The sequence below is a fragment of the Narcine bancroftii genome, chromosome 2 (assembly GCF_036971445.1).
Source record: "Narcine bancroftii isolate sNarBan1 chromosome 2, sNarBan1.hap1, whole genome shotgun sequence".
Classification (NCBI taxonomy): domain Eukaryota; kingdom Metazoa; phylum Chordata; class Chondrichthyes; order Torpediniformes; family Narcinidae; genus Narcine; species Narcine bancroftii.
In genome coordinates, this window is record NC_091470.1 from 97,824,638 (window position 1) to 97,839,269 (window position 14,632).

A 14,632-nucleotide genomic window follows, 5' to 3' on the forward strand; every position below is an offset into this window, starting at 1 on the left:
AGAGGATCTCACTAGAGGGTGTATCGTCAACCTCCTATTAGGAAAAGAGGTAGGGCAAATGAATGGTGTGTCACTGGGAGAAGAACTTCGGGACCAGTGATCATATGTTTATTAGTTTAAAAAATTATGTAAAAATATAGGACTGGTCCTCAAGTTCTTAATTGGTCGAGGTTCATTTTGATAGCATCAAACATGAACTCCCAAAAAGATGATGGAGAGACATAGGTAATAGGATGTCTGGAAAATGAATGGTTTTTAAAAGTGAAATAAGAAAGTTTAGGAACAACATTCATAGAATGAAAGGCAAGGCTGCCTGCTTTAAGGAGCTCTGGTTGATGAGGAATACGGAGGCCAGGTTAGGAAAAAAGGAGGGCTACACCAAGGGTACGGATGGAAAGGTTCAGAGGGATACAAGCTGAATGTAAACAAATGGAACTTGCTTAGGTGGACAATTTGGTTGCCGTCAACAAGTTGGGCCACGGGGCCTGTTACCATGTCTGTGATTTGCTGAGTGCAGGTCTGATACTGCAGCCTGGACGAAGATGGGTCAGCAAATTTGCGGATGATATGAAGGTTGAAGATGTTGTGGATAGTATAAAAGTATGTTGTAGGTTACGACAGGATGCAGAGTTGGGTAGAGAAGTGGCAGATGGAGTTCAATCTGGATAATTGTAAAGAGATGCATTTTGGAAGGTCAGATTTGAAAGCAGAATACATGATTAATGGTCAGATACTTAACAGTGTGGAAGAAATGGGGGACCTTGGGGTCAAATCCATACATCTCTCAAGGTTGCCATGGAGCTTGATAGGCCTATAGTATGCTGGGCTTTATTAGTCAGGGGATTGAGTTCAGGAGTAGTAAGGTGATATTGCAGCTCTAAAAATCTCTGGTGAGACCACACTTAGAATATCATGTTCTCTTCTTGTCACCTCATTACAGGAAGGATGTGGAAGCAATGGAGAGGGTACAGAAGAGATTTACCAGGATGTTGCCTGGATTGGAAAATATGTCTTATAAGGCAAGGTTAGTGGAGCTGGAGGTTTTCTCTTTGGAAAGAAGGATGAGAGGTGATTTAATAGATGTCTATAAGATTATGAGAGGCATAGATGAGGAGAGGCATACATAAGATAGATAGCCCAGGGCAGAATTAGGTTAGGGGGGGACACCAGGGGTACATTTTTTTCTCTTTTTTTTAAGAGTGTTGTGGACACCTGGAATGCATTGCCAAGGGTGGTGGTGGAGGCTGGAACAATAGGGGCAATTAAGGGACTCTTAGGCAGGGACATGGATGAAAGAAAAAGGGATATGAGGTTATATATAGACTGGCACAGTAATGTTCTATTACTGTTTGGATGAATGGTGCACCTGCAAAGCAACAATGCAAGCTCACAGATCACTCAGATTCTTAAAAGAGAAGGTCCATTTTAAGAGTCTGCATTTCCAGGACAGTTGAATCTGTAGAGGCTGGGACTCTTATTTACAATATATGTTTCAGGTAAAGTTTTCAATAAAGTGGGGAGTTACAGCAATTGCTCCTGGCATTGAGAGGCACTTAATCCAATAGTTTCTCTGCAAAACACTATCAATTATCCTCAGGTTCCAAAAAACCATTTCATCCACCAATACCACTGCTTCCCCTAATTTGTTTAGTAAAATGCACGTGATGTTGTTTTAGAGAGGTTCAATGTAGCTTGCATGCAAAGTTTGAAGGCCTCACTGTTCTTTGGGAGGTGTCTGTTCACAAAGACTCATTATGTGGCTTTGCATTTGAAATTAGAGAATACTCACAGGAAGTGCGTTGAGAATAGAGATGAGGAAGATAACAGGCACTACCAGCAGAAATGTACAGACCACCCACCACTTGTACTTGCGCCAGACAATATGCTTCAATCCCTTCAGGGGAGACCGGAACCACAAGAATGAGGTGTCTGGCCGGCTGTGGGACAACAAGGAGGGGAACAGGTGAGCTGGAGAAAGGGGAAACTCTTGCTTAAATACCTCAACTTATGGAGTTAAGTGTTACTTACCAATTTGTCAGCAAGTTATAGAATGAGAACATGCTCAAGTTTATTGACATATGTACTAAGATGCAGTAACAAGAGGTTATTTTGCAAGCATACAAATTAGACATCTCATATATAGTTTGAGAAAGACAATACAACATTTTTACAATTTAAATTTAGACGTACAGCATGGTAACAGACCATTTCGGCCCACGAGTCGATGCGGCCCCTTTAACCTACACCCCCAGTACGTTTTGAAGGGTGGGAGGAAAGGGGAGCCCCTGGAGGAAACCCATGCAGACACAGGGAGAACGTACAAACTTCTTACAGGCAGTGCAGTACTTGAACCCCGGACTGGACCTCATTGCTGATACTGTATAGGCGTTGAGCTAACAATTAGGCCCAACCATAACGCCCTTAAATTACAGAGCCTAATCATCTTGTCCATGTCTGACAGGACTCAACTACTGGTGTTGGGGGTGGGCAGCATTTATACTGTTATGGACCATTTGGGTCAGGCTGACTCTATGTATATGCAGAATACGCGATAGAGTGGAGAAGAAAAAACAGCCAGGAAAAAGAGGGAGAGTAAGCTAGCTGCAGAGTGTTGGAAGAAACTAGAAAGAGAATAGGAACGCAATAGTGAAAGGTGAAGGTGTTGCCATGAAGTGAAATGATGGCCAAGCCATATTGGGCGAATACAAGCTGTAGGTACTCAGGCTTCAATAGATCTGTTCCCAATTTTATACCCAAGGGTCCTCTATGTATCTGCCAATGGGTGACTGTTTTCAGTCTGCATTATCCAAGTGATTTCTCTCTTTCAAACATATCTATGTTGTTATTTAAACTTATTCAATTATGAACTTAATTATATCACAGCCTAAATCCACTGAAATTTGTGGGATTGTTAACAAAACTAATTAGAAGAACAAAATATGAACAAATAAATTGTGAACATACAGGATTTTGCCTGTTTATAATCTTCACCAACTGAAGATCCATGCTCAGTTCTGTTCTAAATTACTGGCCCAAGAAAATTTTGGCCACAAGGTGAAATTTCAACGAGCAATTATTTGGTGAATCTGTTGGGCAAACCTACTTTGGAGGTTCCAGTTTGGGGTTCATGTTGGGTTCTTCTCTCCCTTTCCCAGAAGGCCGCTCCTCAGCTTCAATGTCTGTCACCAATTCCAGAGTCAACTCGATCTTGCCCTTAGCAGACAAAATGAACAAATTAGCGCAGGTGCAAGACATCAGGTAACGGCACAGATTCGGTACTCCCTGTGACAGTTTAACCCACTGGGCTCAGACACCCACATGGGAATATTAATGGCCAATCCAGTTACACTTGCAAAAAATGCTGTGAGATCTTCTACTTCCATTCAAGAACACGGAAGGCATAATATCTTTCCTAAAAGTTGGAAATGTAATATAGTAGAAGTCCAAAAATCTGGATGCCAAAAATCCACACCACCTGAGGATTTGGACTCTCAAAAACTTAAAAAATTTAGCAGGCTTTTATGTGCATGTGTAAGCCACAGTTGCAAAGTGGCAACAAGCGACCACGCTTAATACAGGTAGTCCTATCAGAAAAATTAATTCGTGTACTGTATATTTATGTTTACAATACAAGGACTGCCTAAAGAAATCTCTTGGTGCCTGCCACATTGACCACCGCCAGTGGGCTGATATCGCCTCAAACCGTGCATCTTGGCGCCTCACAGTTTGGCGGGCAGCAACCTCCTTTGAAGAAGACCGCAGAGCCCACCTCACTGACAAAAGGCAAAGGAGGAAAAACCCAACACCCAACCCCAACCCACCAATTTTCCCCTGCAACCGTGTCTGCCTGTCCCGCATCGGACTTGTCAGCCACAAACGAGCCTGCAGCTGACGTGGACATTTACCCCCTCCATAAATCTTCGTCCGCGAAGCCAAGCCAAAGCAAAGATTCATTTTTAAATATAATTTCAATCATTGATTAAACATTCTTTTTTGGTACTGAAAAAGATTTGTTTACATTTTTATCAAGTGTTGACTTTATTTTTCTTTAAAACTGCCTGCTTTGCCAATTAATGAACTATCAAAATTTAACTGTTCTCTATCGCTCCCTAAATTTGAATTTAAAGTTCTGGCCCAAGAATCTAGAAAATCCAGACCCACCCCATCCCCGAGCAGCCCGGATTTTAGGACTTTTATTGCAAGCGACACCTTTAGAATTAAGTGGAAAGGAGAGCAAAAAATTGCATCAGGATCCTTCATGGAGAGGAAGGATGGAAAAGGGTTAGGAATTGTGCCTACAAAGGAGCAGTTCCTTCCCTTATGTAGCATGTACATGGAAGAAGGTGGAAATTCTTGAAGAATGCGATCTTACCGTTAAAGTCGGTTTGCCTTCTTTGTATGTAATGCATGGCCACCAGCCCTTAACACTCTTTTGCTTGAAAAGTGAAACCAACTTCTGCAAATCATCTGATGAGGAGCCTTCCTTCTTAAAGAACCTGTTTAAGGTGCAATTATCTGACCATTTTGTTGGACTTCGTAAAGCATTCAGGTTAAGCTCAAGGTAACCTGCCGGATAAAATAAAAGCAGCAATGTGGAACAGGAACCAGTTAATCATGGCCTACATCTTACTGGGGCGAGGTGTGGAAGCTAATCATGCAACATGATTCCAAGTGTTTCGAGGTGACCAAGTTGGCGGGAAGCAAGCTGGTCTTGCTGAATCTGCTTAAGCTGGTGAGTTGAGAACTGGTCCAGAATCACCATCTTGGTCTCCTCATGGGCTTAAGAGAAGGGCACTTGTGGATCATTCACCCTTGCCAGTGACGAGAGAGGAGATGGCATTATCATACCTTTGTTCTTCAAAGGAGCAGAGGTTTTGAGATTTGGGGGATGCAGGAAACTGCTGAAAATCTGTAGACCATAAGATATAGGAGCAGAATTAGGCTAATCAACCCATTGAGTCAGTCATGACTTGATCAATTCACTACTCAGGCCCACTGCCCGGCCTTCTCCCATAACCTTTGATGCCCTGGCTAATCAAGAACATATCAATCTCTGCCTTAAAATACACCCAATACCTCGTCTCCACAACCTCCTGTGGCGATAAATTCCACAGCCCTCTGGCTGAAGAAATTCCTCAGTTCTGTTCTGTGGATGCCGTTCATTCTGGAAGATGTGCCCTATTGTCATAGACTCTCCCATCACAGGAAACAACCTTTCGAAATCAAATCTGTCCATGACTTTCAACATTCAATGAGATCCCCTCATTCTCCTAAATTGCAATGAGCTGTCAAACATTCCTCATATGATAACCTTTTCATTCCCAGAATCATCTTTGTGAACCTTCTCCGAATCACCTCCAACGTCAGCATATCCTTTCTTAAATGAAGAGTGAAAAACTGCTCACAATACTCCATGTCATCTCACCAGTGCCTTATAAAGCCTCAACATTACATCCCTGCTCTTATATTCTACTCCTCTTGAAATGAGTGCCAGCATTGCATTTGCCTTCTTCATTACCGACTCAACATGCAAGTTTATCTTTAGGCTATCCTGCACAAGGACTCCCAGGTCCTTTTGTATCTGGGTATTTTCAACTTTTTCCCAATTTACCAAATAATCTGCCTGTTTATTTTTTCCACCAGAACTGTAGCTGGTTGTTGCAGTGCTGTTTATGACTGGGTCCACAAGAGATGGAGATGAAGTAGCTGGAGATGATTCAATCATGTACTCTGCTCTCAGGGATTCCTTCAGTGATGTCCTGAACCAAGCTGACAAGCTCCAGCAACTGCACCCATCTCTCTGATGCTCAATTTCACCTTAGTCATGTACTTCTTCAATGCTAAAGGCAGTCACTCTCTTCTGGAATTCAGCTGGTTAATGAAAAAAAATTGTGCAGCAGGGTCGACATAGCAGTTAGCACGACGCCGTTACAGCATCAGAGATCAGGGTTCGAATCCCGTGCTACCTGTAATGAGTTTCTATGTCCTCCCTGTGTCTGCGTGGTTTTTATCCGGTTTCCTCCCACTGTTCAAATTGTACTGGGGGTGTAGGTTAATTGGGGGTAAATTGGGCAGCACGGACTCGTGGGCCAAACTATCTTGTTATTGTGCTGTATGTCTAAATCAGTGGTTTTCAAACTGCCCCCCTAAACTCACATTCCACCTTAAGCAATCCCTATGCCATAAGTGGACTGTGATTGATAAGGAATTGCTTAAGGTGGGATGTGAGTGGGACGGAAAGGTTGAAAAATCACTGCTCTAGACCCAATTTTGAAATATTTTGCTTGAGAAATATTGACATTGGCCCATTTCCTTTCGAGTTATGAAACTGTGCACATAACGAGTCAATGAGGGACAATTAAAACAGTTGTTTTCAAACTTTTTCTCAATAAATAGATCTCTGATCGTTACCTAAATGATCATCAAAGGAGAATTTGTCATTGTCCCAGAGCTGGATGATTAGCTTCGGAGGCATTTTCACGTCCATCTCATCTAAGTTCCAAATATAATTCTAAAAGAAGCAGAAAACTTCCTCAAGATCATTTTTCGTGGAAGCATTTAGAAACAAGTGCAGCATCAGTTGTGATGAATTTATTTGGATCAAACCACTTGGCACTTTAATAAAAATCACCAATGGAATTCAACAATGGGTCAGCTGAAGGGCCCATTTCTACACTGCATGACTATAATTAATTTGAAAATAATTAAATAAAAACATAGCGTCAGTGCTGCCTATGGTGCGGTCCTGGAAGAGTGGAAAGCAGAGACACATCAGTGTTGCAAAGGGTTCAACCGCCTGTTCCTAATGTTGGCAGACTCCTGTTAAAAGACCCAGTGGTGTTTGTAAGTAAAATTCTGCTACTGTGAAATCTGTGCCCAAGATGGCAGCGTCTGTGCTCAGCAGTGGCCACGAGGGATTGCAGACTCCAGGGAGGTGTGGATTAGTGCAGGGTACCAAAAAGCAGGAGAACGCACCCCTTCCTGTTTAGAAGAAGCATAATTACATGATCCCACAGGATGGCGACCATGGCAGTGGACCAGCAAGGGGCACAGTGGCTGAGGAACCCACGCAGGCTGCAAGTAACTTATAGACAGGGGACCCGCTCGGGCTGCAGGCTGCTGAAGACTGGCTCATGGGAATCAGGTATTGGAGCTGGGATTCAAGAGGGTGCTGCGGACAAGAAGGGCTCCCTGATCGTATTGGATCTGGGCTCACGTTCCTGATTAATTGAACAAGAGTCTATGTAGCTATCGAGGCAGTGGGAGTGCTGGAGGTGAAACCATGGACACTCAGTCACTCTGAGCAGACTCTGTTTGGTTTCTCTTCATGGTGATTCTTTGTTTGCCTTAGAGCAGACAAAAAATTAAAAGTTATGTATGTCACATTTTTAATGTATTATTATCTGACAAAAAAGGAACTTTGAACCTTAATATGGGCGATTTACTCAAATACATTAATGCATACACTAATTCATTTCCATCTCCAAAGCACATTAAAACAAACTGAATTTACAAACACGGTCTTCAAAGAACCAAATGTCTCAAAGGATTTACTCTTCCCATGCATTTTGTCCCTATGTAATATGAGCTGATCTAAAATAAACAGATTGTGCAATAGAAATCAACAGAGAAATGAAGAATGCTAAGAATTTAGTTCACTAGAATTTTATACATTGACACTGGATGAGAAACTCTGATTTTGTACAAACGGAATAAGGAAGAGACTCGAGAACTGAGTTTCACAGCACCCCTTGTATCCTTGCATCAAGAAGATCTATTTATTCTGATTCTGTTTCTATGCAATGACAACCCTTCAGAACGGCTCACAAACTTGTGAGCTCTTATCCTGAACAAAGGCCTTTCACGTGGCAACTTGTCAAATACTTTCCGGAAATATAAACAAGTTATACAGTTATTCCATTACTTAGTCCGTACCTTTTTGCTAACGACAAGGACTCGTTCCACTTTTATATATTCAAAAGGGAAAATAAATCTCCAGTTAAAGTTACCCTCTCCGTCCAGTGATCTATAATGGACATCTGTTTTCTGTGTATTATCCTCCAACCCAGCTATCCAGCTAGTGAAAGAAAAATAGGTTTAACAATTAATCTCACTTCAGACAGCAATGATAAGTAATACATAGCAATATGAAAACTACAGGTGACCCACCCCCACATTACTTTGAGGTGAGGGGGATGGTTTGGGCCTTCAGAAAAAGATCCATGTCACTTATTTTCTGTACTTTGAAGCCACATTATTTGAACATGTATCAAAAATCTGAGCTGAAAGTTAATTTTGACAACAAAAGACAAATGAGGTGCCATTACTCAAACTGTTATGTTGGGCCTCATTAGATCAGTGCAAGAGGCTAGAGACAGAAAAGGTCAGAGTGACTGTGCAAAGGAGAATGTGTGTTACACCCACGGTTGCAGTTATGTCCAAACCTTTCACTGTTTCTCTTTCTATAGATGCTAGCTGATGTGAAATTCTGTTTTTAATCCACTGGAGATTCTTCTTACCCTTTAACATAGATATCACTCATCTTCTCTCCCATGACACTGGTTTCTTGTAGAACAACATCATTCGTGTTCCATACAATACAGCGGAGGACATACCTGAAGACCAGAGGAAACTCATCAGAAAAGGTCCAGACAATGTGGCCAAGCCAAGAACAATCCCTGTTCAACTTCCTTCCATTAGCAGGCAGTATATGGTCACTGGTGCAAAGGTTAATCAGGCAGAGAGTCAATCAAAGACTGAGTTCATTAACATTGAAGTCAGAAGGCTCTTTTACAAACCACTGAACAGCAGAAAATTTCAGGAAAATTTCAGTTCCAGTGGCACAATTTTCAGGACGGAATTTTTTAATACAAATTTCATCCCGTAATTTTTCCATTCGTATCCATACACATTTTTATGGAGCGGCTGCAGTGTAAGTTGACCGCAGTCACTCTGTAACAAACAGGCCTAATGAATGCGACGTTCCCCCTTTGACAAACTCCACAATTCAGGAAGTCTGTGTAAAAGTGCCCTATAATTTCCCCTGTGTAACCAACATCAGGACACACCGAAGGCAAGTAGCTATTTTTTTTCCAGAACAATTCCAAAGCTTCTGTGTGAAAAGAGATACAGAAAGGAGATTTGGAGTGGTGGAATGAGCATTTGGGGATGACTTTCTGGTTTCAACCCTAACTCGCAAGGCTACAGTAATCCACCAAAACTAGGGATCTGAATAACAAATTAGAGCCTTGTGCAAGATGAAGACAAACGGGAAAGGAGAAAATTGGGGAAGGAGGAAGTGAATTTGCCTGACCAGCAGTAAACCAATCACTGGAACTTCCCTCAACTGTCAGTAAAATTTCAGTAGGTCAGGCTGCATCTATGGGAAGAGAAGTAAGTGTGGTAAAAAGGGCTTAACATAACCTAATGCAGGATCGGATACTTGACTTTTACAAGCAAGCTGAATTTAAAACTACTAATGTGAGCTGATAGGCAGGATGCCAAGAGTTCCAATAAACAAAACATGAAATCTTTGAGGAAGAAGTGTCTACAGTGACTCCAAAAACTGTTACACGTGTTAAATGACTGATTTAATCCTGGGTCCTGATAAGAATGGGAGCTAAACTTGTTAAGACACAAGTATGGTAAGAGACTGATTGAGTTAACCCATAGTAAAATTCAGACACTTCCCAATTAAAGATTCGTCAGACACTTAGTAAGGAATATAAAAACAATCAGGCCAGCTTGTCTATTTTCCACTGTATAAATATGAACTTGTAATCACTGACTGAGTTCTGATGGTGGTTAAGACTATTGCAGGTACTCCCTCCATGATATCTTGTAAATGAACTTTTGGAGTGAACCTCTTCTGTGACAGTAAGAATCAATATTTCAGGTCAAAGGATTTGCATCAGAACCCTATTTTAATTTTTTTTAAAATTTAAACTTAAATTTAGACATACGGCATGGTAACAGGCCATTTAGGTACCACCTAATTTACACCCAATTAATCTACATCCCCAGTAGGTTTTGAACGGTGGGAAGAAACCAGAGGCCCCAGGGTAAACCCATGCAAACATGAGGAGAACATACAAACTCCTTACATACTGCACGGGATTTGAACCCCAGTCCTGGTCGCTGGCGCTGTAAAGGCATTATTCTAACCGCTATACCAACCGTACCGCCCTTAAAGAAGAGCCTTCAATGTGAAATATTAATTCTTGTTTCTTTTCCCATTGATACTTTTCATTCAGCTGCCTGACCTACTGAATATACCCTGTTTTGATTTAAATTTCCAGCATCTAGTTTTCTTTATTTTAAATTTTATTTATTTTTCACACCATGAACCATATCAACCAAAATATGTACAAAGATTTCTCATTAAATTTACACAGTGGCATTTTCTCCCTTTTTTTCCCCTTTCCCTCCCTCCCCTCTACCCACCCCCCTCTAAATAGTCAACATATACAATACAATTCATATACAATTCATTTCCATGTACAATTGCCAAATTCTCATGTTCTCTTCCATTTTCCAAGTTGACATTATACATTTTTTTGCTATCGCTAATGATCCATAATGAATTTTTTTTGCACTTTATCCAGTTCTCTACTTCTTATGTTACTTAAAAGAAATATCTCTGGTTTTTTTGGTATGTTGTTTTTTGTAATTTTATTTAGTATCTGATTTAGTTCTTCCCAAAACTTATTTGCTTTCGTACATGCCCAAGTTGCATGTAAAGTTGTTCCCATTTCCTTCTTACAGCGAAAACATCTACCGATAATGTTGAATCCCATTTAAAAAAATTTTTGAGGAGTGATATAAACCCTGTGTAACCAATTATAGTGTATCATACATCTTTCTTTGGCTTGGCTTCGCGGACGAAGATTTATGGAGGGGGTAAAATGTCCACGTCAGCTGCAGGCTCGTTTGTGGCTGACAAGTCCGATGCGGGACAGGCAGACACGGTTGCAGCGGTTGCAGGGGAAAATTGGTTGGTTGGGGTTGGGTGTTGGGTTTTTCCTCCTTTGCCTTTTGTCAGTGAGGTGGGCTCTGCAGTCTTCTTCAAAGGAGGTTGCTGCCCGCCAAACTGAGGCGCCAAGATGCACGGTTTGAGGCGATATCAGCCCACTGGCGGTGGTCAATGTGGCAGGCACCAAGAGATTTCTTTAGGCAGTCCTTGTACCTTTTCTTTGGTGCACCTCTGTCACGGTGGCTAGTGGAGAGCTCGCCATATAACACGATCTTGGGAAGGCGATGGTCCTCCATTCTGGAGACGTGACCCACCCAGCGCAGCTGGATCTTCAGCAGCGTGGACTCGATGCTGTCGACCTCTGCCATCTCGAGTACTTCGACATTAGGGATGAAAGCGCTCCAATGAATGTTGAGGATGGAGCGGAGACAACGCTGGTGGAAGCGTTCTAGGAGCCGTAGGTGATGCCGGTAGAGGGCCCATGATTCGGAGCTGAACAGGAGTGTGGGTATGACAACGGCTCTGTATACGCTTATCTCTGTGAGGTTTTTCAGTTGGTTGCTTTTCCAGACTCTTTTGTGTAGTCTTCCAAAGGCGCTATTTGCCTTGGCGAGTCTGTTGTCTATCTCGTAACCTTGTGTTTATTGTATTCTTCATAGTTCCAGAACATAACTTTTCCCATACTTCATGTTTTATCTTTATGTTTAGATCCTTTTCCCACTTCTGCTTAGGTTTATAGTTTATTTCATTTTCCTTATCTTGCAGCTTAATGTATATGTTGGTTATAAATCTTTTAATTATCATTGTGTCTGTAATCACGTATTCAAAGCTGCTTCCTTCAGGTAATCTCAAGCTGTTCCCCAATTTTTCCTTTAAATAACCTTTCAATTGATGATATGCAAACATTGTACCATGAGTTATTCCATATTTGTACTTCAACTGTTCAAATGTTAATAAATTATTTCCCAGAAAACAATTTTCTATTCTTTTGATTCATTTCTCTCCCATTCTCTAAAGGAAAGATTGTCTATTGTAAAAGGGAATCGCGGATTTTGCATCAATAGTAATTTTGGTATTTGGTAATTCGTTTTTTTCCTTTCTAAGTGGATCTTCTTCCATGTATTAAGTAAATGATGCAGTATTGGTGAGTTTTTATATTGCACCAGCTTTTCATCCCATTTATAAAGTATATGTTCCGGTATCTTCTCCCCTATTTTATCTAGTTCTATCTTAGTCCAGTCTGGTTTTTCCCTTATCTGGTAAACAAAAATCTGATAAATACCTTAATTGTGCGGCTCTATAATAATTTCTAAAATTTGGTAACTGCAAACCACCTTGATTATACCTCGCCGCTAATTTATCTAATGCTACCCTTGGATTCCTCCCTTTCCACAAGAATTTCCTTATTATTCTCTTTAGTTCCTTGAAGAACTTTTCTGTTAAAGGAATTGGTAACATTTGAAATAAGTATTGTATCCTTGGGAACACGTTCATTTTAATGCAGTTTACCCTCCCTATCAACGTTAGCGTTAATTCTTTCCAATGTTCTAAGTCTTCCTTCAATTTCTTTATTAGTGGCTGATAATTTAGTTTGTACAAGTGGCTTAAGTTATTATCTAACCTGATCCCTAGGTATCGGATTGCTTGTGCTTGCCATTTAAATGGGGATTCTTTTTAAAATTCTGTATAGTCTGCGTTACTCATTGGCATCACTTCACTTTTATTTGCGTTGATCTTGTACCCTGATATTTCTTCAATTTCTTATGTGGTTCTTTTATTGATATTTCTGGTTCTGTTAGGTATACTATGATGTCATCTGCAAATAAACTGATTTTATACTCTTTCTCCTTTATTTTTATCCCTTTTATTTTACTTTCTATTCTTATCAGTTCTGCCAAAGGTTCTATTGCTAAGACAAACAATGAGGGGGATAGTGGACATCCCTGTCTAGTTGACCTACTTAATTTAAAGTGACTCGATACATATCCATTTACTGTTACCTTCGCCAACGGTCCATTATACAATGCTTTAATCCAATTTATATATTTTTCTGGTAGATTGAACTTCTGTGATACTTTAAATGAGTAGTTCCACTCTACTCTGTCAAAGGCTTTTTCTGCATCTAGAGCAACAGCCACTGTTGGTTTCTTATTTCTTTGATCTGCATGGATTAGATGAATAAGTTTGCAGACATTGTCCGGTGTTTGTCTTTTCTTAATAAATTCAGTTTGATCTTGTTTTACTATTTTAGGTACACAATCGGCCAATCTGTTTGCTAATAATTTTGCTATTATCTTATAGTCTGAGTCAAGTAGAGATATTGGTCTATATGACGCTGGTGTTAATGGATCCTTCCCCGTCTTTGGTATTATTGTAATTATTGCTGTCTTACATGAAGCTGGCAAGTTTTGTGTTTCTTCTCTCTGGTTCATTACTTCCAGGAGAGGAGGAATTAATAACTCTTTAAATGTTGTATAAAGTTCTATTGGAAATCCATTCTTTCCTGGTGTTTTATTGTTCAGCAGCTTTTTTAATATATCCGGTTCTTCCTCTATTTCAAATGGTTTTAATTAGTTTGTTTTGTTCCTCTTGCAATTTCGACAAATCAATTTTAGCTAAAAATTCCTCTATTTTATCATCTTTCCCCTTGTTCTTAGTTTGATACAATTGTTCATAAAATTCCTTAAAGTTTTCATTAATCTCTGTTGGGTTATATGTAATTTGTTTGTCCCTTTTCCTTGATGCTTATTCTTTTAGCTTGTTCTGTTTTAAGTTACCAGGCTAATATTTTATGTGTTTTTTCTCCCAGTTCGTAATACTTTTGCTTTGTTTTCATTATGTTCTTCTCCACCTTGTACGATGGTAATGTTTTGTATTTAATTATTTTGTCTGCCAATTCTCTCCTTTTCATTATATCATCCCTTTTTACTAATTCCTTTTCTGTACTTACTATCTCCCTTTCCAACTGCTCTATTTCCTGATTGTAATCCTTTTTCATCTTAGTCACATAACTTATTATCTGTCCTCTAATGAAGGCTTTCATTGCGTCCCATAATATAAATTTGTCTTTCACTGATCCTGTTTATTTCAAAATATGTTTTAATTTGGCGTTCAATAAACTCCCTAAATTCCTGTCTTTTTAGTAGCATGGAGTTTAACCTCCATCTATATGTTCTTGGTGGGATGTCCTCCAGTTCTTTTGCTAATAATAGGGGTGAATGATCTGATAGTAGCCTAGTTTTTTCTCAGTTTTCCTAACTCTCCCTTGAATATGGGTTGACAACAAAAACATCAATCATTGAGTAAGTTTTGTGCCTAATCGAATAATATGAAAATATCTTCTCTCTTGGGTGTTGCCTCCTCCATATATCCATAAGTTTCATTTCCTGCATTGATTTACCCATAAATGTGGCTACTTTATTCTTTTTACATCTTTTGTCCAGTTTTATCCAACATTGGGTCCAAATTAAGGTTAAAATCTCCTCCTATCAATATATTTCCTTGTGTGTCTGCAATCTTGCATCTAGTTTTCTTGATGATCACCCCGAGAACATCTACTAGGTGTTCAGGATCAGCTAGGTAGACGTTCGCAGGAGGTTTGTAGCAAAGTAAATGAACCAAGTTAAGAAGGTACATGAGCAGGGATTTAATAATGCTCCT

The 14,632-nt window shown here is 40.1% G+C and overlaps 2 protein-coding genes across 11 annotated transcripts in view; one reads left to right on the forward strand and one right to left on the reverse strand.

Annotated features, from left to right (window-relative positions):
• Positions 1 to 1,024, forward strand: part of LOC138753962 (VIP36-like protein) — a 34,630-nt gene extending 33,606 nt beyond the window's left edge. The window contains exon 10 of the transcript XR_011351527.1: positions 941 to 1,024. The gene's annotated coding sequence lies outside the window, so the exon portion shown is untranslated. The remainder of the gene's footprint in view (positions 1 to 940) is intronic.
• LOC138753961 (myoferlin-like) overlaps positions 1 to 14,632 on the reverse strand; it is a 128,304-nt gene that overhangs the window by 9,161 nt on the left and 104,511 nt on the right. For 8 of the 10 annotated variants that reach the window (XM_069917588.1, XM_069917593.1, XM_069917589.1 and 5 more), the window contains 6 exons: positions 8,520 to 8,615; positions 7,936 to 8,077; positions 6,412 to 6,511; positions 4,373 to 4,566; positions 3,104 to 3,213; positions 1,790 to 1,937 (listed from right to left, as the gene is read on the reverse strand). In XM_069917588.1, coding sequence (XP_069773689.1) covers positions 1,790 to 1,937; positions 3,104 to 3,213; positions 4,373 to 4,566; positions 6,412 to 6,511; positions 7,936 to 8,077; positions 8,520 to 8,615 — 790 coding nt within the window. Of the gene's footprint in view, positions 1 to 1,789; positions 1,938 to 3,103; positions 3,214 to 4,372; positions 4,567 to 6,411; positions 6,512 to 7,935; positions 8,078 to 8,519; positions 8,616 to 14,632 lie in introns of those variants that run through there. The other 2 variants (XM_069917595.1, XR_011351526.1) reach the window with 2 other exon arrangements.